The sequence below is a fragment of the Ascochyta rabiei genome, chromosome 4, assembly GCF_004011695.2.
Source record: "Ascochyta rabiei chromosome 4, complete sequence".
Classification (NCBI taxonomy): Eukaryota; Fungi; Ascomycota; class Dothideomycetes; order Pleosporales; family Didymellaceae; genus Ascochyta; species Ascochyta rabiei.
The window spans coordinates 139,475-160,455 of record NC_082408.1 but is presented as its reverse complement, the minus strand read 5'-3'; the positions used below and the strand labels follow the sequence as shown (position 1 = coordinate 160,455).

At 57.2% G+C, this 20,981-nt stretch overlaps 9 protein-coding genes across 9 annotated transcripts, besides 14 other annotated features; 6 read left to right on the top strand and 3 right to left on the bottom strand.

The window, feature by feature from the left end:
* Window positions 1–218: 218 nt before the first annotated feature.
* On the top strand, window positions 219–696 carry EKO05_0002474 (60S ribosomal protein L34B; the record flags this gene model as incomplete). The annotated part of the gene is made up of 3 exons (XM_038938101.1): window positions 219–242; window positions 326–439; window positions 490–696. The coding sequence occupies 3 exons, from the start codon at window positions 219–221 to the stop codon at window positions 694–696; spliced, it is 345 nt and encodes a 114-aa protein (XP_038801074.1).
* Window positions 697–1,541: 845 nt separating this feature from the next.
* Window positions 1,542–1,571: a tandem repeat.
* A 126-nt stretch (window positions 1,572–1,697) lies between these two features.
* EKO05_0002473 (uncharacterized protein) lies at window positions 1,698–4,108 on the top strand (the record flags this gene model as incomplete). The annotated part of the gene is made up of 4 exons (XM_038937758.1): window positions 1,698–1,937; window positions 2,011–2,864; window positions 2,918–3,180; window positions 3,228–4,108. The coding sequence occupies 4 exons, from the start codon at window positions 1,698–1,700 to the stop codon at window positions 4,106–4,108; spliced, it is 2,238 nt and encodes a 745-aa protein (XP_038801073.1).
* Window positions 1,705–1,730: a tandem repeat.
* Window positions 4,109–4,857: 749 nt separating the features above from the next.
* Window positions 4,858–6,114, bottom strand: EKO05_0002472 (pre-mRNA-splicing factor 8; the record flags this gene model as incomplete). The annotated part of the gene is made up of 2 exons (XM_038937749.1): window positions 4,858–5,790; window positions 5,860–6,114. The coding sequence occupies 2 exons, from the start codon at window positions 6,112–6,114 to the stop codon at window positions 4,858–4,860; spliced, it is 1,188 nt and encodes a 395-aa protein (XP_038801072.1).
* Window positions 5,675–5,706: a tandem repeat.
* Window positions 6,078–6,111: a tandem repeat.
* Window positions 6,115–6,148: 34 nt separating the features above from the next.
* Window positions 6,149–6,211: a tandem repeat.
* Window positions 6,212–6,567: 356 nt separating this feature from the next.
* EKO05_0002471 (uncharacterized protein) lies at window positions 6,568–8,283 on the bottom strand (the record flags this gene model as incomplete). The annotated part of the gene is made up of 4 exons (XM_038937736.1): window positions 6,568–7,431; window positions 7,482–7,996; window positions 8,051–8,213; window positions 8,266–8,283. 4 exons carry the CDS (start codon window positions 8,281–8,283, stop codon window positions 6,568–6,570), a joined length of 1,560 nt encoding a protein of 519 aa, XP_038801071.1.
* A 556-nt stretch (window positions 8,284–8,839) lies between these two features.
* Window positions 8,840–9,626, top strand: EKO05_0002470 (uncharacterized protein; the record flags this gene model as incomplete). The annotated part of the gene is made up of 2 exons (XM_038937805.1): window positions 8,840–9,340; window positions 9,396–9,626. 2 exons carry the CDS (start codon window positions 8,840–8,842, stop codon window positions 9,624–9,626), a joined length of 732 nt encoding a protein of 243 aa, XP_038801070.1.
* Window positions 9,627–10,666: 1,040 nt separating this feature from the next.
* Window positions 10,667–12,379, top strand: EKO05_0002469 (uncharacterized protein; the record flags this gene model as incomplete). Its single annotated transcript, XM_038937999.1, has 2 exons — window positions 10,667–10,762; window positions 10,823–12,379. 2 exons carry the CDS (start codon window positions 10,667–10,669, stop codon window positions 12,377–12,379), a joined length of 1,653 nt encoding a protein of 550 aa, XP_038801069.1.
* A 2,020-nt stretch (window positions 12,380–14,399) lies between these two features.
* On the top strand, window positions 14,400–14,873 carry EKO05_0002468 (uncharacterized protein; the record flags this gene model as incomplete). Its single annotated transcript, XM_038945061.1, has 1 exon — window positions 14,400–14,873. One exon carries the CDS (start codon window positions 14,400–14,402, stop codon window positions 14,871–14,873), a length of 474 nt encoding a protein of 157 aa, XP_038801068.1.
* Window positions 14,874–17,000: 2,127 nt separating this feature from the next.
* EKO05_0002467 (uncharacterized protein) lies at window positions 17,001–18,025 on the top strand (the record flags this gene model as incomplete). Its single annotated transcript, XM_038937847.1, has 3 exons — window positions 17,001–17,166; window positions 17,214–17,572; window positions 17,621–18,025. 3 exons carry the CDS (start codon window positions 17,001–17,003, stop codon window positions 18,023–18,025), a joined length of 930 nt encoding a protein of 309 aa, XP_038801067.1.
* Window positions 17,630–17,655: a tandem repeat.
* Window positions 17,903–17,931: a tandem repeat.
* A 758-nt stretch (window positions 18,026–18,783) lies between the features above and the next one.
* Window positions 18,784–18,814: a tandem repeat.
* A 101-nt stretch (window positions 18,815–18,915) lies between these two features.
* On the bottom strand, window positions 18,916–20,595 carry EKO05_0002466 (peroxisome assembly protein (Peroxin-2); the record flags this gene model as incomplete). The annotated part of the gene is made up of 1 exon (XM_038945060.1): window positions 18,916–20,595. One exon carries the CDS (start codon window positions 20,593–20,595, stop codon window positions 18,916–18,918), a length of 1,680 nt encoding a protein of 559 aa, XP_038801066.1.
* Window positions 18,989–19,023: a tandem repeat.
* Window positions 19,186–19,239: a tandem repeat.
* Window positions 19,519–19,547: a tandem repeat.
* Window positions 20,005–20,045: a tandem repeat.
* Window positions 20,143–20,180: a tandem repeat.
* A 300-nt stretch (window positions 20,596–20,895) lies between the features above and the next one.
* Window positions 20,896–20,981: part of a tandem repeat that runs on past the window's edge.

Below are 20,981 nucleotides of genomic sequence, written 5' to 3'. Positions count from 1 at the left end.
GGAACCTCTCACGAGATTTTACGACCATCACGACTACTAACGCCCAGCGGTAAGCCAGCCCCAGCGAAGCCCTGCCCAACTCCTGAAGACCGACGAAAACATCGACTGCCTCCGCGCTCGAGTGTCCCTTCAAGACTGCCGGTCGACCTACGAAACGAATTCTTCGCTCACGTTCTGATACAGACAATCACCACTGATTCCCCGGGAAATCCACCACAATGCCTTCCACCAGACTCACCTACGTACGTCGCACCGAGCCCCCGAGCGAATCAATCAAAGATGGAGTCGCTGGGACGATAGTGGGACAATGGCTAACACCGGGCAGAGGCGTCGTGCCCCCTACAACACCAGGAGCCAGAAGGTCCGCGTGATCAAGACTCCCGGCGGTGAGCTCCGCTACCTTCACATCAAGAAGAAGGGCACTGCTCCCAAGTGCGGTGTAAGTGCAGCGCGATGGCATCTCGACGCACACGTATTGACATGCTGCAGGACTGCGGTACCAAGCTCGCCGGTGTTCCCGCCCTCCGCCCCCGCGAATACGCCACCGTCTCCCGCCCCAAGAAGACCGTCCAGCGCGCGTACGGTGGTTCGCGATGCGCCAACTGCGTCCAGGACCGCATCGTCCGTGCTTTCCTCATTGAGGAGCAGAAGGTCGTCAAGAAGGTCCTCAAGGAGTCCCAGCAGAAGAAGCGTTAAGCGGGGAAGGTTCGAGGGTAACTGGGGTTCAAGCATGTCAAAACTGGGGCTATCGGTGTTCATGTGCATTATGGGCAATCTCCTGGTTCGGTTGACTTTCACGATATCACGGCGATTTCTGCGCCACTCTCCGAAGTCCACCAGGACAGTAGCTGAGTAGGATCACGAATACATCCACGAGCTGCGCAACACAGTTACGGTGCCATGAGGCGTGATGAGGCGTGATGAGGCGTGAGAGGGACTGAGATGCTTTGGCCAACGTTGGATTGAGAAGGCGATGGATGGTGGAACGTAGAGAAACTGCCCATGTCCTGCTGCACCCGGGCACGACGCTACTGACCATGAAAATGCGCAGATTCTCCGATGCTCCCGTCGACCAGACCTCCGAATTGTTATCAAAGCGCCTGTGTATCTCCGTGTGATAGCGGTACCGCACGATCCTGAAAGGGCGCGTCTCCAAGCTTCCACTTGTCTGATTGTGTTTCGATATCACCAAACGTGCTCCACCACTTGTTGGGCTCGACGTGTGTTGGAATCGCCTGTGTTGCAAGTGCATGCAGTCCGTGACTGGCTACATGGTCTGATGTGCATGTACCCTACCTGGCCAAGAGTCGAGCACTTGAATCGAACTAGCCAGAGGCGCCCAGGGGGCCAGCATGACCCTGATGCTCGCAGTTCACAGCGGGTACAAGCGGAGTTGGGTAGCGTGAAGAGGCTGGAAGCGCGCAAGTGAGCGTGGGCGCGTGCGCTGTGATTGGCGATGCAGGGCGTCGAGCGTTCGGCGGGACTCTGCAGTTGACGAGCAAGGCGTGGTAGGGACAGGCGGCGGGAAAGCACATGACTGCCTGATAGCTGATAGCTGATAGCTGATAGCTCGTGTCCTGCGTGTCCTGCTCCCCTCCGACCCCGCTACCAAAACTCTACTCCAGGCGCGCGCGCACCACCTCGGGCTGCGATATCGGTGCTGCAGCGCGCAACACCTGCCGGAGCTGCACACGGCCATGGCCACCATGTCCATGTCCATGTCCATGTCCGACCAGCTCTCTCCCACGACACCGGGGGCCGGGCTGACTGCGCAGGGCTTTGCCGCCAGCCCGCCCGGCCAGCAGCGCGGCTTCAAGCGCTCGGCCTCGAGCGAGGACGACGACTTCCACCACGGCGACGCAGACGGCTCGCGCCCGGCGTCTGCGCGCCGCAACCTGGCCGTGAAGCGCGCATGCAACGAGTGTCGCCAGCAAAAGGTGCGTGTCGGCACAGGCCGTGCCTGCCTTCTTGGGCGTGTCCCTCCCGCTGACAGCGCGTGTGTGTGTGCAGCTCAAGTGCAACGTCCAGCGCGACCCCTTCGTGAGCTGCAACCGCTGCGTCAAGCAGAACCTGCGCTGCGTCATCGAGCCCAACTTCAAGCGCGTCGGCAAGCGCAACCGCAATGCCGAGATGGAGCGCGAGATGGAGGCGCTGCGGGACCGCCTCGCCATGTACGAGGGCCGCGCGCCCATGCCTGGCCAGCCACTGCTGCCCCCCCCGCAGCCGCCCATGGAGAACCACGGCCACAGCAGCTTCGCCGCCACACCCATGCCCAAGCTCGAGGACGACGCATTCCTGCAGACACAGCACCAGCAGGTCGCTGCGACCTCGCTGCTGGACCTGCGCAGTGGATCGCCCATGTTCTACGTGCTCGGTGCCGGCGAAGTGCGACTGGGCCACGGCGAGGTCAACGAGCTGTTCACCGAGTACTTCCAGCTGTACCACCCCTTCCTGCCCTTCCTCGACCAGGTGCGCTCGCCCGAGGAGTACTACTCGCACGACCACAAGCTCCTGTTCTGGGCCATCGTCAGCGTGGCCGCACGCCGCTCAGCCACTCGTCCAACACTGCTCAAGGACCTCGCAAAGCCGCTGACAGACCTGATCTGGGACTCCGTCAGGAACCAGCCGAACCACCATGTCGTCAAGGCTCTGTGTTTGCTGTGCACCTGGCCCGTCCCTGCAGAGCGTACCGTCACAGACCCCACCTACATGCTGTGCGGTGTCATGATGCAGATCGCCATGCAGATTGGCCTACACCAGCCCACGCATCCACAGGACTTTTCGCGCACAAAGGTCCGCCTGCAGCAGGAAGACATCCACGACCGCCTGCGCACATGGGCGGTGTGCAACATCGTAGCACAAACGTGAGTCGTGCATCCAGCATCCATACACCCTGTTCTCCACTGACATGTTCCAGCGTCTCAACAGGCAACGGCCAGCCCTCCATCACCCTGTACGATTCGACACTCGAGTTCAAAGTAGACGACGAGGACCATATGCGCACCATACCGCCCACTCTGTTCGTTCGTCTTCGGCAGGAAATGGCTGCTAGCCGCATCAATAAGCTCTTGTACTCGGCCAATACCCACCGCTTCGCGGCCGAAGCTGCAACAACGTACATGACCTTGGAAGCAGATCGCCTCAAGGAAGAGCGCGGCTCACTGGACGGAGTTGACAACGGTAAGCTGACGTCTGATTGACCCAAGGCATCTGACTCATTTCCGCAGAACTAGAAGAGCTCTATCACTATGCTGTATGCTTGCATCTGCACCTCTACTCTTTCTTCAGCCCTGAACCAAGATTGGAGCGCCGCGACGATCTGGTCGCACTATACTATGCCGCTACAACCTACCTGGACCAGGTCTTCAAGCTACAGCAAGCCAGCAAGCTACCTTATGTTCCATACTACATCATGCAGATGGCTCTCGCTGCTGGCTTTGCCCTCCTCAAACTTCTAAACTCGGACTTTGCTGGAAGGCTGCCATCGAAAGGTCGTCAGTATGTGTTACAGACAGTGGAAGCGCTGAGGAGATCTAAAGTCTGGCCGAACGACCTTTTGGACCGCTTCGCCGAAGTCCTGGCGCAGCTGTGGAAGGAAAGCTCTCGAGGGCGCAGTCTACACAGCATGTCGCAGTCGCCATCTGTCAGCAACGTTGGCGCCGCTAACATGTTCAACAACCACTCACAATCTCAACAAGCTACACAGCAGCGACGAGAAAGCACAGGCTTGCTCGAAGATCCTCTTGGTCTTATAGTCCGCAGCCGCATGAGCATGAGCGTCATGTTTGACTGCGTGTGGCGCTGGCGCGAAGCCCAAGTTGGCGGCGCCGCAGAACAACTCGACAACACCGTCGTCACAAACCCCACCAACCCAGACTCCTCAAGCAGCGTCACACCTCCGCCGGGTACCATCATTGAAAACCCTGCACACACCATGCCAAACTTCAACCCACACCTGAATACTCTGAGCATGCCGCTAGCACTGCCCCAGGGCCTGGCGAGCGCAAACAGCTACGAGTTTTTTGATTCCGTGTCGTGGATGCTGGAGGCGCAGACGGATTGGAGCCAGTATGGGTCTGGCGGGTTCGGCACAGACTTTAATGCTTAGGAAGGCAACAATCCACAGCAGCAGTCGAATTTTGTAGGTAAGACCACGGGGATCGGGTTTGGATTTCCAGGACCAAACAGTCAGATCCAGCAACATGTCCTCGGCGATGTTGAGTGAAATAGGCATCGCCTCACAGGCAAGACTTGGATGCTTCATCAAACCTCTGTTTGGCAACACTTTCTACCGTACTCACGGTCCTACCAGCGAAGAGTGAAGCATCAGACCTGAGTCACCAAGCAGCAATAGACCGAGCCTCTCCAGCGCCACGACTCTTGTTGCGAACGAGGCGAACACTCGATATGACTCTGTCAATGGAACTGAAGCGATCTTCGACCCTACTTGGATCCATGCATCCCCCTTTGGGGATATTCACGGAGTGCTCTGCGCCTCGCAATTGGGGGGCATCTTACCATCTGAAGACCAAAACCATATCTCGCACTCCTCTGCGAGCTTTTTTCTGTCGTTTTATTCTTCGAGTTTGAGTTTAGCGTGGCGTTTACGGTAACGGCGCCGAAGGAAAAGAAAGTAGTTGGCTACCTTCTTGTCATGGACCAACTGTGTGCTGCCCTGTTGCTTTTGTCATTGTATCTTCTATTGTTTCGACTAGTCTGTGTGGATATACGACTTTGTCCGGAATGAAAAGAATGCCATGTCATACCACCCCTTAAGTCGTTCTCACCGGTCTTCTTTCTCTTTGTCTGGACGGTCGTCGTTACTGAGCTTGGATTCGACGTGGCTCGATGAGCAGTTCATCCGTCGATAAGACACTCTAACAGAACCTCGTTCCACATCGCAGAACCCGTCCATGCCTCGCTTCCTCGAGTTGTGTTCGCGCCTCGCCGCACCGCTCGCTCAGCACTCCGGTCCACGATCCCGATGCCCGTACAGCGTTCCTCCGCGCCAACCGAACTAACGATGCACGAGTCGACGGAAGACATCGCGCCATCGACGCGCGGTACAGAGTGCCTACTCGTCATCGAACCCAGCGCTGAACTCGCTCTACCAGGCGATACGTCTCTTGATGAGTCCACCTTTACACTCCCCATTCCAACGTCCCGCATCCCGCCTGCATCTCTTTTCCCCAACACACCATCCCTCCCCAACGCAAGCACCGCCCAAATTCTTGCCGCCAGCGCAGCAAGATGCAGCAGCCCCAGCACAATCGCCATAAACACCGCAAACCCCCCAGCAACGTGGATATCCACGTTCAGCCCAATGCACCGGTCGCGCATGCTCAGCAGCACGTTGGTGTCGCCGAACTCGTAGTCTGGATGTGCGAGGACGGCGGGCATGTAGCAGAATGCTAGGGCGGTCGGGAGGCTGACAATGTAGGTTGCGATGTGCGCGGTGAGGATGGAGAGCATGAGTAAGTCGAAGAGGGTGAGGAGTGCGAGTTGGGCTGTCGGAGGAAGGCGGGGGTGGAGGAAGGGGTGGAGTGTGTATGGTTGGCAGGCAGGCGTTGAGTTGATCTCGAAGCCGGTGAGAAACGAGGTGTGAGGATATTCTTGGGATATCGAAGCCGCATGCGTTCTGTAGTCGTTTCGCTCTCGCTCTCGCCTTCGCTCGTCGACATCCTCGTCCCTATCCACATCCACATCAGCGCTACCCTCCCCTTCCTTACCACGCAACACAGCACACCCCCAATCGACCCCCAACAGCCCAAGCACGCAATCAACCGGCACCTAACCCCCGTCAGCCCTCCTCTTCACCCACCTTCCTTCCTCTCGAACGGTCCATTCCTCAAAACTCACCAGCACCCCAACCCCGACCCAAACACCCACTCGCCACGCACTCGCGTGCTCGGCTAGGAACAAATCGACCCACCACTGCGGCATCCGGTAGTTCTCGACTAGCGTCGTGGTGCTGATGTGCCAGAGGAGCATGAGTGTGAGGAGGAGCGCGGCGATGAGTTGGAGGGTGGCGAGGTGGATGGCGATTGTGAGGATGTGGCGGGGGTGGAGGGGGAAGAAGGAGGAGGAGGAGGAGGAGGAGGAGGAGGGGAGCATTGTTGGTGGTGGATACGTGGAGCAATGGGAGAGATGTGGCCGGGTGGGGTATAGCGTGCCGTGTGTGGGTGGTATGCTGTAGTGTGGTGGGGTGAGGGTAAGGGTCGAGCTGCAGATAGATGTGGAAACCAGCATGTAATCAGATATACGAGTAAGCGTGCGCTCTTCTGTACGCTTTGTTTCTCCTTCCGCTGATGTAGGTGAGATTGAATCGATGCATACTTTCCTGATTCGAAAAGTGAACTGCAATAGATATTTGGGAAGTGGCGTCCTCCTCTGCGCAGGCATGATGGTTCTTGGATGCTTGGAGCTTTGCTTATCGCTGCTTGCAGGCACGAGGAGGTCTTGTAGGCCGACAGGAAGAACAGGTAGATTTGATACAGAATAGGATAATTACAATGGCTGAGGTCGGGCCATAATCACGAATAACAACTCCGCCTTCGCGCTAGCAATTCACACGCCCGGAGGCTTTCCATATGTCTCCTTCTGGCTGGTGGTTGGCTTCCATTCGAAGTGGTGCTTGCCTTCCATCGGCTTCTTAACCTCAGGATCCCGGTCGCCCTTCTTATCGAACATGTGGCTGCCGAAGTAGTCCAGCTCAGCTTCGTAGAAGCTTGTCGGTAGGTCTGTGCCAGTCGAAATTTTGAAGTACTCCAGAGTAGTGCTCAGCGCAGGAACGACTTGATCAGTTTCGACCGACTTTGCGATGATGCGTCGCAAAGCTGGGAACGAGTTCTTGATATCCTTGGCGACGACCGATGAGAAGTTGAGGTTCAGGTCTTCTGAAGAAGGGTCGCTCTTGAGCACGGGAGCGAGGATGTTATCAGAAATGTAGTCTGCCTGAATGATGCAGCCAGCGCGCCAGATTTGCCAGACTTGCGAGTAGTCGATGGACCACTTGTGTTCCTGATCAGCTCGTGCAATGATGTTCATGCCCTGGATGTAGCTGGCCAAACAAGCTGCGTAAGTCGCTTTGCGAAGATCCTCGATGAAAGCCTTCTTGTCCTTGATGTCATTCAACTCGCTGGGTGGGAAGCCACCATCAAAAGTCTTGTTTGCACGCTCGCGGTCACCGCGGTAAGCTGACGCGAGACGCAGAGCATGTGCAACGTTCAGTGTGAACGCTGGTACGTGTAACTCGATAGCTTCAGTGTTAGACCAAATTCCTGTTCCTTCCTCGCCGGTCAAGTCTTGCACGACCTTGTCGAGGACCTCGGAAATGACGAGCGGGTGCTGTTCTGTGTCTGGGTTTGACTCACTCCCAGAGTCGCGCTTGTGTGAGAGGTCGGCGCCGATCGAGATTAGGAACGTGCCTTGCTGTGTAGTGTGTCAGATTGCGAAGCAGGCGAAAACACCAGTATACGTACCAGTTCGCCAGACGAGTTCCACTCCTTGAAAATGTCGCCGATTTCTTCGTAACCCATACCCATTTTGCGCATGATACCCCAGGCTTCACATATGGCACTCATCATACCGTGCTCGATGCCGTTGTGAATCATCTTGACGTAGTGACCAGCACCACCCTTTCCGATCATACCCACACAAGGCTTGCCCTCTCTGTCCTTTGCAGCCACGTTGTGGAGCAGCGGCATGACCTCTTTCAGTGCAGACTCGTCGCCTCCCGGACACATGGACGGCCCAGCCCGTGCAGCTTGGTAGCCGCCGCTTACACCACAGCCAATGTATCTTACCCCTGTGTCCTCGCACTTGTGCTGCCGGCGTTCGGTGTTTGCAAAGTGTTCGTTTCCGCAGTCGAGGATAATGTCACCCTTGGACAGCTTGGGCATGAGGTCTTCAAGGACTTTGTCGCCGACTCCACCATGAGGCAGAGAGAACACCAGTAGTCGTGGTTGGGATAGTGATTTGCATAGCGACTCATAGTCTTTGTTCAGGTCAGCCATGGTGCCATGTGCGCTGAGTTTGAGTTTGTACATACCTGAATGCTTCTTGATCTTTCCATAGTAACCGGCCTTCTCAGCCTTTTCAACGACTGCATCCATGGCCTGCTCGGAAGGATCTGAAAGGTTGACATGGACTCCGTCTTCTGCGAAGAGCAAGGCCATGCCTCCGCCCATACTCCCGCACCCGATCATAGCAATCTGTGGTGTCAGCGTTGCATGCCCTGCTGTTCGTGTGGTGCAAGGTGCTCACTGATGTGAACTTGGACATGATGTCAGCGTGCAGACTCGTTTTCGAGGTGTCGCGAACGGTAGGATATCGGAAAGGCAGAGAAGAGCACCAGTGTGAAGAGGCAGGCAAGGTTGCAAAAGGCAGGTAGGGTGGGATCTTGGTAGTGAAGTAGCATGTCGAGGAAATCGAGCATGATGGCTGCGAGCTGTCACAGGCTTTGTTATGAAATCACTCGATAGGAACGACAGAGTGACGTCGAGTGGGGTAGGTAGCTGCAGTTTAGTGTGGTCCTAATTCCAGATCTTTGCACGGTCTGCGGGCCTCAGCGACCGGTTGGAAGGAGGAGAAGGCTGGGGGGCAGCATGGGCAGCATGAGAAGCATGAGCAGCAATGATGACAGCGACGCCATGACCACGGTAGATTTGCGCGTTCTGATGTCAGATCAGAGCGAACGGCCAGCCCGCGCTGTTAAGAGCTTAAAGCTTGTAGCGGCATTGAGTTGGAGCGGCGTTGGCGGTGTTGGAGGAGTCCGGCCAGGCGGCTTGCGCTTGCATCCTTGGCGCGAGCCGCATACTACGCAGAAAGCTTGACCACCATGGCTGCCCACAACGACCCACTCTCTGCGCATAGCCAAAGCTCACCACCAACACTCCCGCAATCACCTGACCGTACACCTGACCGCACACCTGACCGCACACCTGACCGCACACCTGACCGCACACCTGACCGCACACCTGACCGCACACCTGACCGCACACCTGACCGCACACCTGACCGCACACCTGACCGCACACCTGACCGCACACCTACTGCACGCACATCCACCGCAATCATGACCGACACAGAGATGGAAGTGGACCAAGTCGAGGTCGAGGTCGAGGTCGAGCAGCCCGAGACCAGCTCCACCGAGCCCAAGGCCAGCGACGCGCGCACCGCCGCAGGCGCCACAGCCGTCCGCTCGATTGAGGGGTGGATCATCATCGTCACCAACGTCCACGAGGAGGCCACGGAAGAGGACCTGCAGGACATGTTCGGCGAGTTCGGCACCATCAAGAACCTGCACATGAACCTCGACCGCCGGACGGGTTACGTCAAGGTAACGACACAACACAAGACTACACGCATGGTCACATAGACTTACAACAAAACAGGGCTACATCCTCATCGAATACCCCACCCTCGAAGAAGCCAACGCCGCCATCAAGGGCGCAAACGGCGAAGAGCTGCTCGAGCAGAAGGTGACTGTCGACTTTGCCTTTGTACGGCCTCCGCCCGCCGGCAAGGGACGCGCCCGCGACCACGACAAGCGCCAGAGCGGACGTGGCGCGGGGCGCGCGAGAAGTAGGAGCCCTGGACGTGACGGCGAGGACATGGAGGACTAGGTGACTTTGAGAGCTATACAGCAAACCAGTAGCGAGCACAGAGCGCGCAATCTGTCGGTGCGCAGCAGACGCATAGTCGAGCAGAGTCCGAGCCGAATGCGCACGACGCATGGTGCAAGATACCAAAACAGGCGTTGGACATCAATCGAGCTTCCCGGCTTGCCCTGGAAGAGGGCAGGTCGGGCTTTCGTACGTGACTTGTAAGTCTGAACGGATCCAAGGCGTTGAGCTCTGCTGACCGATGCACAAGCTCTTCGCGTTCAATTGCCAATTGCCAATTGCCGTGCAGTGTGAGGCCTGATTTTGACGATTTTGCATCCGACTACATCAAAACACACACCAGTCTACATGGGGTGAGAAATGAGAAAGCACAAGTCTGCGCAACCAGGTATCAGTACGACGAGTGAAAACGAGGACTGGTCTCTGATCACACCTCGTGGAGGCGCACAAGCGGAGGAGCAAGGTGCAAGCTGGCTGAGTCTGACAGAGCTCCTCGCAAGTCGTCAGTCAGTCACGCGATGCGGCTATACCAACAAGGCAGATGTCAGGATCGCAGCCTGCATCATCACGAAAACTGTAGTGGCCGAGCTCCGAGCATGCCTTTGTTCGTCTAAAATCGCGACCAAGCGCTGATTGGCTGGAGCTCCGCCGACCCTCTCCCACCCACACCCACCTCATCTCGTCTTGCAGTAGCAGTCTCTCTTTGTTGTTTCCCTGCTCTTCATTAGCAGATGCCCTATTGAATCGTGCAAGTACAATACAGTCCTTGCTATCGTCGGCAACTTCGACTTGGGTGCCGCTTTAACGGTCCCGCGTTCAAAGCTGCCGATCTCCAGGGCTCCTGCTCTTTCGAGCTTGGTCGTCGTTCGTTGCACCGTCCACCTTCCTGAAGCACAATGGCTCGCCTTGCACGATGATAGCATCCCTGCTATCATGTACATGGTACCTAGTCGCCGCCGCCATACCGCGCAGTGCAATGTATATATTCGGTTGTCTTCCGTGATTCTCGTCGTGCATCTTCGCAGCAGCATCCTGACGCCATGCGTTTTTCCACTGTCATTGCAGGACTCCTGTTCGGCCTCGAGGCCACGGCTATTCGCGTTGGGCCCGTGAAGGCTGCACAGAAAGAAGTTGAGGTATGTCGGCTTGCGTAATCTCTTGTTGTAAGCGCGACAAGTCAAACTAACTGTGTCCAGGTTCGAAATGCAAAGTCACGACGCAGCCTTTACAAGCGCGACGACAAGCCCGACCTAACGCTGTTGTACCCTGAGCACAACATCTCAGTTCCTATTGACTTCTTCCATAACGATACGCGCTATGAGCCGCACTCGAACGGATCCTTTAATCTCAGGTACTGGTTTGACGACACTTACTATGAGCCTGGCGGCCCTGTCTTCGTTCTTCTTGGAGGCGAGACTGATGGCGCTGATCGTCTGCCCTTCCTGCAGAAGGGCATTGTTCACCAAGTCATCAAAGCTACCAAGGGTCTCGGAGTGATTCTTGAACACCGTTACTATGGCACCAGTTTTCCTACCGAAGATCTGACTACTAAGAACCTGCGCTTCTTATCGACCGAGCAAGCTCTTGCTGAAGTTGACTACTTTGCGAAAAATGTCAAGTTTGCAGGCCACGAAGACAAGGACCTCACAGCGCCATCCACCCCCTGGGTTGTGTACGGAGGCTCCTACGCCGGTGCCCAGGCTGCTTTCCTACGCGTCACATACCCTGAGACATTCTGGGGTGCTATCTCTTCCTCCGGAGTCACATTTGCTATCTATGACTTCTGGCAGTACTTTGAACCCATCAGACTGTTTGGTCCTCCCGACTGCATCAAGAACACCCAGACCTTGACCGATGTCGTCGACAAGCACTTGCTGGGCAACAACACTGCCAATATCCAGGCACTTAAGACCGTCTTCGGTCTCGGCGATATCACGGATAACAGAGACTTCGCGAACCAGCTGACTGGTGTCTACGGATGGCAAAGCACTAACTGGGATCCTGAAGTAAACTCGCCTTCGTTCTACAGTTACTGCCGAAACGTGACCCAGTCTGCCGACCTAGCCGCACCTGCGACCGAGAGCTTGCGCCCCACGGTTGCTAGCATAGTTTCAGCGGCAGGCTACGGCAATGACACGCTTGTCCAAAACATCACACTGAACGCGATCAGCTGGGTCAACCAGACCGTTCTTCCTGGCTGGCGAAGATCCAATTACACCCAGGACAGATACTTCACCAACCTTAATGCGACCGCTCTGCAGCAGCACACTGCCCTTGAAGACTACGGCTACACCAGCTGGAGCTACCAAGTCTGCACCGAATGGGGTTACATCCAGACCGGGAACACCCCCGCCGACATTAAACCCCTAATCTCGCGTACGCTCGACATGGATTACCTGACCTTTTTCTGCCGCGCGCAGTTCAACATCACCACACCACCGGATCTTGAGAAGGTCAACAAATACGGCGGCTACAACATCAGCTACCCTCGCCTCGCTATCATTGGCGGAAACGCTGACCCCTGGCGCCCGGCCACGCCGCTTTGGTACCCAGACACCAGGGAGGACACTGTGGAGGAGCCGTGGCACATCATCAGCCATGGTGTACACCACTGGGAAGAGAACGGCATCTTCGATAACGAGACCACGCCTATCTTGCCGCCCAACCAGGTCATCTACGCGCAGCAGTACTTGAAGAATTTTGTCGTGGATTGGTTGGCTGAGTGGAAGGGTGGTTACCAGACCGAGCTTTAAGCCGCGTCGACAACGGCGCCAGAAGCACGTTCGATTGCCAATATGACAGTACCATCCACCTGATGAGTTTGTATGCGAATGCGCAACACACTTGCTATGCCATCCGAACAGTGAAAATTCAAGAGTTCCTTGAATGGCTACTGAGTGATCAGTACTAACACCTAAGCCACAAACCTTGACACATGTACATCCCCTTATATTATTTCTTGCCATGGTAATTGCCCACACTAGACATCCGGCATACAATTGCTTGTCCAGCAATCAGCAGTACTAGGGAGTTAACGCCTGGTTCATGAGCTCCCAGGCTTCGATTTCGGATGCCATCACCTACTTTAGCTATCTGTTCTGCGCCCTCGGGGCACAAAGCTACTATACGCGTAGTACAACTCAAGAAAAGCAAAGCATGCGAACCGATTGTGCGTGAACTCGTTGGTACGCCCTTGACTGGAGCTGAGTTCCATGTCTTCAGTTGTGTCTCGGGGACTACATTGGCGCTGTTTAGGATCTTGGTGATTGGACTGGACTGCCTATGTCACGTATAGCTTGCGCAATGACTTTGCAAATATTGCGAGATTTTGGCTTCGATCAGAATTGGAATCGATGCTGCGCGTAGCAACCAATAGGAGCACTCGAGTACAGATATGACGAGATATCTGAACGTTGTGGTATGGCTGGATGCACACTCCAGGTGGGCAAGTATCGTAGTATGGCACTGTCGGCACAGGTGGAGAGGAGTGGCCTAACCGTACACGGATCATCCCGGAAAACATCATGGGGACGCAGCACACAAGGGCAATTCCGGGGGTGAAGGTATTCCAGCATCTGCTAGAAGTGTGCAGGGACTTCGTCTAAGCCCTCAGAGCGACGTAACAGTTGCCAGCATCCTTTTCGATCCGGGGACTCTAATGTCAAGGGCCGTCAACAATCTTTGGACGAGACGAGCTCTATGCCCTCTGTGGTCTGTTTTGTTGAAGGCGGATAACCCGATACTACTCGCAAAAGACTACAGCAAGTCGACTGCTGAGATGTTTCTTCGCGAATCCTTGCTTGTCTTCTGAACATTGCACCGACGGTCAAATATCCCTGAGGCAGGTGCTCGGCCATACTATCGCAATAGACGCGTGGACACGAAATTTGCAACAGTAAGCTCAGCATGTTCGGCTTTGAGGCAAGCTTGTGCGCAATGAAGACGAGGAACATAGCCCTGACGAAGCCGGTACATGACGATCTTTCTGTGCATTGGGGACAAGGGCACAACGTGCATCCTGCTGGAGGGGGGCACCTATCCCTTTCGACCGTGCGCACCACCTCGCAGGGTTGGATATCACGAACTTTCGGTGGGGCAACTGTCCACGAATTGTTGATCTACTAGACAAGCATGTTAAACGCTATCGAGGATGGGATGAGCCTGCGCTCCAGACAAGCTGACCCGAGAAAAAGCAGCTGGCGCCAGTACCATCGCAGCCTTCGCGGGTGTTTCGTTGGGGTTGGTTTGTGAGCTTCGATGCAACACCGTATTCCGCCGAAGCAGATCAATGAGGAGGCGTGGTGTTGTCATCGCCCGAGCTATCCGGTCATGGCCACTGGCGCGCCTCCGTAATGACGTATTTGGGCATTGCCTCACTAACACCTAACCTCCAGCATCATCAGCCTCGTATTCGCGCACTCTTCCGAAGGACGTCCCCTGAAATAGCAACATATCACAAAGATCGGCAAGCTTCTGATGCTTTCGGCAGCTACCTATGTGCCAACGTGGTAACGCTTGTGGCTGATACGGGAGATCTGCAGCCTTGTGTGATGCCGGCGGAGCCTTGACAAACTTCCGGTGCTACCATCACGACAAGGTAGCTTTGATGAACAGTGGGTACGATGATGATACGTGCGAAGGTGTGCGAGTTATATAAACCTGCCCAACAGCATCGAATCTATACACACAACATCAACACATCACTACACTTCAAGCTTCAAACCAAACTTTCCTCACTCTACACCGTTCCCACACTTCTATCCAGTCACCATCATGCGTTTCACCAGCCTCGCAACCGCTCTCACCACCCTCTCCGCCGCCTCTGCGCGTATCATCGGCATCGAAGCCCCCTCTACTCTCGCTCCCAACAGCACATTCAACCTCACTCTTCTGACGGAGAGCTACATCCAATCCGTCGCCGATATCTCTGTAGCATGGGGCTACGCACTCGCACCCGGCTATCCTGCGACCCTCGGCGCCTTCATCCAGTCGTCGTACCTGGGTCCCAACAAGAGCAACACGGCCGAGAACATCACAATCCAGGCCACAGTGCCCGCGGGCCTCGCCAGCGACAGCTACAACGGCAGCCTGGTGCTGACCGCCGGTGTCTACAGCCTGTACGGCGCCAGCTCGGCCCCCGTTGTTACCGGATTCAACGTCACGGTTGAGGTTGGTGAGGAGACGAGCGAGGAGCTTGTCATTAGCAACGGCACAGCGTGGAACGTTAACAGCCTGAGCCAGTCTTAAGCCTATGATATCATGGCGCTTGTCTTGGTATCGCACAATGGTCTTTTAGCGGTTATGAATTAGACTATCAATATATCTTTCTATTCACTCTCAAGATATAGCCATTAAAGCACTCGACCGCAGCCTCATGATGAATGTTCACTTGATTTGTCAGATTTCTACACATGCAACTAAGCCAATCGAATCATTGTCCACAAACCCAAATTCCACGACAGATCAAACAAGTATTTCCATTTGACCCGAGTCCAGGCCTTCAACAATGCCTTTAGAACTCGACCGAACGGTCTACTCAGAAGCTTGTGGTCGAAATACAGATCGTTCTTCTGCAAGAGAATCCGTCGAGCGGGCTAATAGCGCGACTCCTCGCACTGAGCAGCCAGCGATCGTTCACAAGAGAACTAAACCCCTCGACCTCCTTGTGCTTTGTGCAACGCCACATCAGCACTGCCGCTGCTTGGAGTGGTCCTATCCCTACTCCCTACACTACAGCTGCTCTCAGTAGGCAGTGCTCGGGAGCCAGACCTGGCGAGGAGAGCAGAGACTTTGCGCGCTAGGGATCAATGCGTGGGTCCGCCACATGCTGTCCCCGTCGTGTCGGTGAGGAGATGTTGGGTGGCGGTAGGATGGGCTGTTTGTTCAAGTGCCCATACATATCGCTGGTGTGCTCATGTACTGTTGTGTCCGAGTGACCGGCTGATAAGGATAATGGAGTCCGTAGAGATGAATGAATCTGAGCCAAGCATTGCCATGATCATGGGCTTCCTGGAAGCTGAAAGGTCCGGTCCTCTTAGCCGACATCCCTAAGCTGACCTTGCTGATTTGGTGTTTGCTTTCAGCGGGATCGGCGACACAATGTGAAGAAGTATCAAGTCAGCACAACATGAATTATATTCGGCTCGTAGACAGCGTTGCTCGAGCGAACCCACAGCCTATCGGATGGCTCGGCGATGGTGTGTTGTGCTCGTGGAGCAGGCTCTAACCATCCACGCTATGTGCACAGCCACGACCAGCGAGATTGGAATCGTGGCAAGCCATCTCCTAGATCTCGAGACAGCTGCCAATTTTTTTTGAGCGGTACGTAACGGCGGTTAACGAACGAGATGGTAGATGGGTAGAAGAGACTGCAAGCAACAGCAGTCTGTTTCACAAATGTCTTTTGCCAAGGGGCGTGAAAGGGAGGTCGCGCATGATCAACTCGTGAGGTCTACACCATTTGAGATAGCGCGGATATTGAAGCAAGACCTGGGTTCTCTAAAGCATAAAAAAACAAGAAACAAACATAGTACGTTGCCGCAACTTGAGAAATGACTGCAACAGCACAAGTGTCTTCTCCGTACGGATTGTAGTGTCGTATCGTAAACATTGGGTCGATTCTAGGACAAACCACAACACATCTTCTCGGCTCTCACTCGATCTCACTCGACCTCACTCGATCACCAAGCACGGCAGCGTAGTCCACGGAGAGGGTGTATGCCGAAGTGGCGACCAAGGGAGAGGGTCTCCATTTCAGTCTGAGTGCTCTACTCTGAGGACAGCTGATGGAAAGGACACATAGTAAGGGATTGTAGGTAGCCAAGGAGTCACACTCTTCGTGGAAGGTCTCCTGAAGAGCGAGGAAGTGTGAACTATGAAGGACCTTGATTTGTTCTTGCAACGACGCCATTGGAGCAGCAAGCTGGACCAACGGCAGCGCGAACCGGAGTACAGCCGCATGCACCGCACCAACGCAAGACGCGACAGTACGGGATGCTCCCGAGGGACTCGTTGGGGCGTCCGAAGACCGAGTGGCTGACGCGCGGGGTGCTCCTACGATTGATGGCTACGGCAGAGCGCATTCGTGACCTGGCCACCGCAGCGCTCTGCATGAAGAGGCTGGCGGTGAGGCAGTGAGGCAGTGAGGTGTGGAAGAAGGCGAGGTCGCAGCGGGAAGAAATCTAACGCAGCCGCCAAGACATGTGCACTAGCGCCCGCTCCAGCTTCGGAAATCGCGACGTGAGCTCGACCGACATCAACGCCAGCCCCGAGCTCCCTCGAGTCCTGACGTCCGCCCATTTTCTCTCCCACTGCCCGGCGCGTACAGCGACGCCCGTTTTGACGACCGCCTGACGACCACACACGACCGCCGCGATGACGAAGAAGCGCAAGAGATATCCGGACCTCAACCAGAAGCTCGAGCGGCCATGGTGCTTCTACTGCGAGCGCGACTTTGACGATCTGAAGATCCTCATCTCACACCAGAAGGCGAAGCACTTCAAATGCGACCGCTGTGGGAGACGGCTGAACACGGCGGGAGGTACTGCGCCCACTCTCCCAAGATCGATGCACGTGCTGACACGCCAGGCCTGTCGGTGCACATGAACCAGGTGCACAAGGAGAACCTCACACACGTCGAGAACGCCATCGGCGGGCGCCAGGGTCTGGACATTGAGATCTTCGGCATGGAGGGCGTCCCCGCCGAGATCCTCGACCAGCACAACCAGCAAGTCACCCAGAAGCACTTCGCCGAGGAGGAGGAGCGCGCTCGCCTGACGGGCAACCCCGTGCGTGGCCAGTACGCGAACGGCCAGGCGCTGCCCAACAAGCGCAAGAAGGTCAACGAGAGCCTGGACGAGATCGAGGAGCGCGCCAACAAGTTCAGACACGACCGCCAGAACGGCATCCTGCCCGCGCCGCCTGCTGACGTTGCACCGCCGAACCCAGTACGACGCGAACTGCTGACACGGATGCACACGGCTGACAGACTCCAGACCCCCCCCGCAGCAGCAGCAGCAGCAGCAGCAGCGCCGCCCTACGGCGCACTCCCTGCAGCCTTCCCTGGCGCGCCCGCCTACCCTCCACAGCCCTTCCCCACAAACAGCGCCATACCCGCGCGGCCAGGCAGCATCCCAGGGCAGCCCGCTGCTTTGCCACCGCGACCAGGTTTCGGCGCGCCGCCAGCCCTTGCCCAGAACGGCTCGGACCCAGCAGCCATACACGCGTCGGTCGACGACCTCATTGGGTCGGTGGCGCACGAGGCGGCAGGGGGCGACAAGAAGGAGGACAAGAAGAGCAAGAAGAACGCCAACATCAAGCTCGTCTTCTTCGACGACAGCACCAGCCCGGAGGAGAAGATGGCGCGTCTCCCGCGTTTTGCCGAGTTTGCGAGGGCGTAGTCGTGTGCGTGTGTCGTTGAAGTGTGGTTACCAAGTAAAATGTCACGGATGCAGCATCCAACACTGCTCATGAAAGCACCTGTCCACCCCACCTCAAGTCCAGCTTCACAGGAAGCGAACCAGGCTGGCGCGTGCCTAGAACACGTGACGTGCAGGCCGAGGCGTGCGCGTGTAAGCGTAGTTGGGTCCAGGAAGCAGGCCGTGGATGGATAGCGAGAGAAGGGGAATATAAAGTAGCGCCGAATCAAGCCTGTTGGACAGACACGCAGAGCGACAGATGTCCATGTCTATGCTTGTTCGTCTAACCTTGTTCGTCTAACCACCTGCCATGCATCTCCTACTCCTACTTCTCTTAGGCATGGCTGTACTCATCCAACGCCCACCTTTCTCACGCATGCATAAGATAGGCAGACTGACAGATGTCCATGTCTATGCTTGTTCGTCTAACCTTGTTCGTCTAACCACCTGCCATGCATCTCCTACTCCTACTTCTCTTAGGCATGGCTGTACTCATCCAACGCCCACCTCTCTCACGCATGCATAAGACACGCAGACTGACAGATGTCCATGTCTGTGCTTGTTCGTCTGACCACCTGCCGCGCATCTCCCACTCCCACTTCTCTTAGGTATAGCTGTACTCATCCAACGCCCCCTTCTTCTCACGCATGCATGGCTGTCATCAGTTCTGCTTTGGTTTGGGCAGTGTTTCAACGGCTGATGTGAGTGCAGTGGTAGCTGGCACTCTATGCTACCTTGTGTCCTATCCTATCCTATCCTGTCCTATCCTATTATCTGGTATCCCATCCCATCCCAAATCCATTACTCGCAAACTCGCACACTCGCACACCCACTCATCACCACCCACCCTTCACCCGATGGAGTAACACCGGCTACATGCCCTCATAGTCAGCCTCCAGTTCCTCCCCCTCCTCCCCCTCGTCTTCGTCGTACTCCTCGCTCTGCTCGTCTTCGTCCTCGTCTTCGTCTTCGTCATCGTCATCGCTGGCATGAGCCCAGGCCGACGTCTCGGTGAAAGCTAGACTGTCGCCGAGATCGAGGGCGTGTGTTGTCTCTAGCAGGGCGTCCGTCTCGAGAGGCGAGGGAGGGATGTGCTGGAGTGGTGGGTTGGTGTCTGTATCTGTATCTGTGTGTGTATCGAGCTCTTCATCTTCATCTTCCTCTTCCTCTTCCTCTTCATCTTCCTCTCCTTCGTCTTGGGCAAAGAGGACGGATTTCGCAATTGCACTCCCACTCCCACTCTCTCTGTGCAGATGTGGGTGTTTTGAATCGCGAGACGGAGACGAGATGCGCGGTGCGGTCTTCGAGGGGACGACGTCGCCCTCCCACGGCGCGCACGCTTGCACTACGGCGCCGCACCGCAGACACGACCAGCCCTCGCCCTCTTCACCGGCGATGCGCTGCGCGAGGCAGGCGAAGCAGTACAGGCAGCCGCAGTCGGCGGCATACGGGTTCGTGATGTCGGTGGCTGCGGAGCCGACGACGCCACCACCGCCGCCGCTGCTGGCGGAGTGGGTGAGCGTGTCGGCTTCTGACGAGGTCGAGGGGTTCTGGCCGTGGTAGCAGATGGCGCAGGTGCGGTCGGGCAGGAAGGCGAGGGGCCCCGAGTTTGGGGAGTCGGTGTCGTCGGCGTGGTCGCGGGAGGCGGAAGATGGGGAGCGGCGGCCCACGAGGGATAGAAAGGCGGTGCGCAGACGGCGGACGGAGCGCGAGAGGATGCGGCGCCAGCGGGTGATGCCGACGAGCGGGAGCAGGAACAGGAGGAACTCGGTGAAGGCGTGCCATACCAGCTGCCGGTTGAGGTACTCGAACGAGACGTCGCGCGAGGTCGAGTGCGAGGTCGGCGTCAGGCGCAGGCGCAACAGCCGGTCGGTCAGCGTCCGGTAGCGGCCGTTGGCGAGGAAGACGAGGAACGAGGCCAGCGAGGCGACGTCGTGCGCGTTGGCCAGCGCCTCGGTTGCGCGGGCGAGGAAGCCGAGGCGGGCGGTGTGCGGGCGTGCGGAGTCTTCCTCGGCCGCCAGCAGATGGGCCTCCCACTTGCTCCAGGCGTACCGCCCCCCAATCGTCACCAGCCCGTAGGCCGCCTTCTGCCACGGCCTGGGCGGCGGGCGGCTCGGGGCGGACGAGCGGGCGTCGGAGTAGCGCAGGCCCTGCAGGTGGGCGCCGTAGCTGGCGTGGTTGTTCCAGAGGCCGAGCTTGAACAGGACCACGCGCAGCGCCAGCAGCACCTCGGGCGCGTATGTGTCCGGCAGGTGGGCGCCGAAGTACTTGAGGCCCTCGCCGAGCTGGCCCTTGAGCAGCGCCAGTAGCTCGTCGTCGAGCAGCTCGGCGTCCAGCTGCCCGACTCGGAATGCTGGACGCGTGCCCTCGCGGCCCTTGGCGGCGTCCCACGCGCCGAAGCCGGCGGCGCTCAGGCGGTTGAGGGGGAAGGGCAGGCGGGCGAGGGCGGGCGAGGGCGGTGGGGAGGCGAGCTGCGTGCGGGCGTGGGCGGCGCGTTGGGCGCGGCGGGCGGCGATGCGTTCCTGGGCGGCGGCGAAGTCGGCGGCGGGCATGGCTATCTTGTCATGGCTGCGCGCGGCGGGGCTGCCTGTGTGTCGTGGAGGTGGAGGGAGGCTGCGTGCACACGTCGAGCACGGGCGATGGGCGATGGGCGATGGATGGGGTGATGCGCCGGACCGAGGTTGCGTCGCGTCGCGCAGTGGCAACGGCAAGTCTAGCCGAGCCAGGGTCCTGCCGATCGCGCGCGCAGGCGGTAGGTAACCAGTCAACACCAAACAGCCAAACAAGGTCACGTCCTGACTGCCATTGCCACGCTCACGCCCAACCAGCCTGGGTGAGCAGGCGCCCAACCCCACGCCACACGCCACACGCCACACGCCACACGCCACACGCCACACGCCACACGCCACACGCCACACGCCACACGCCACACGCCACA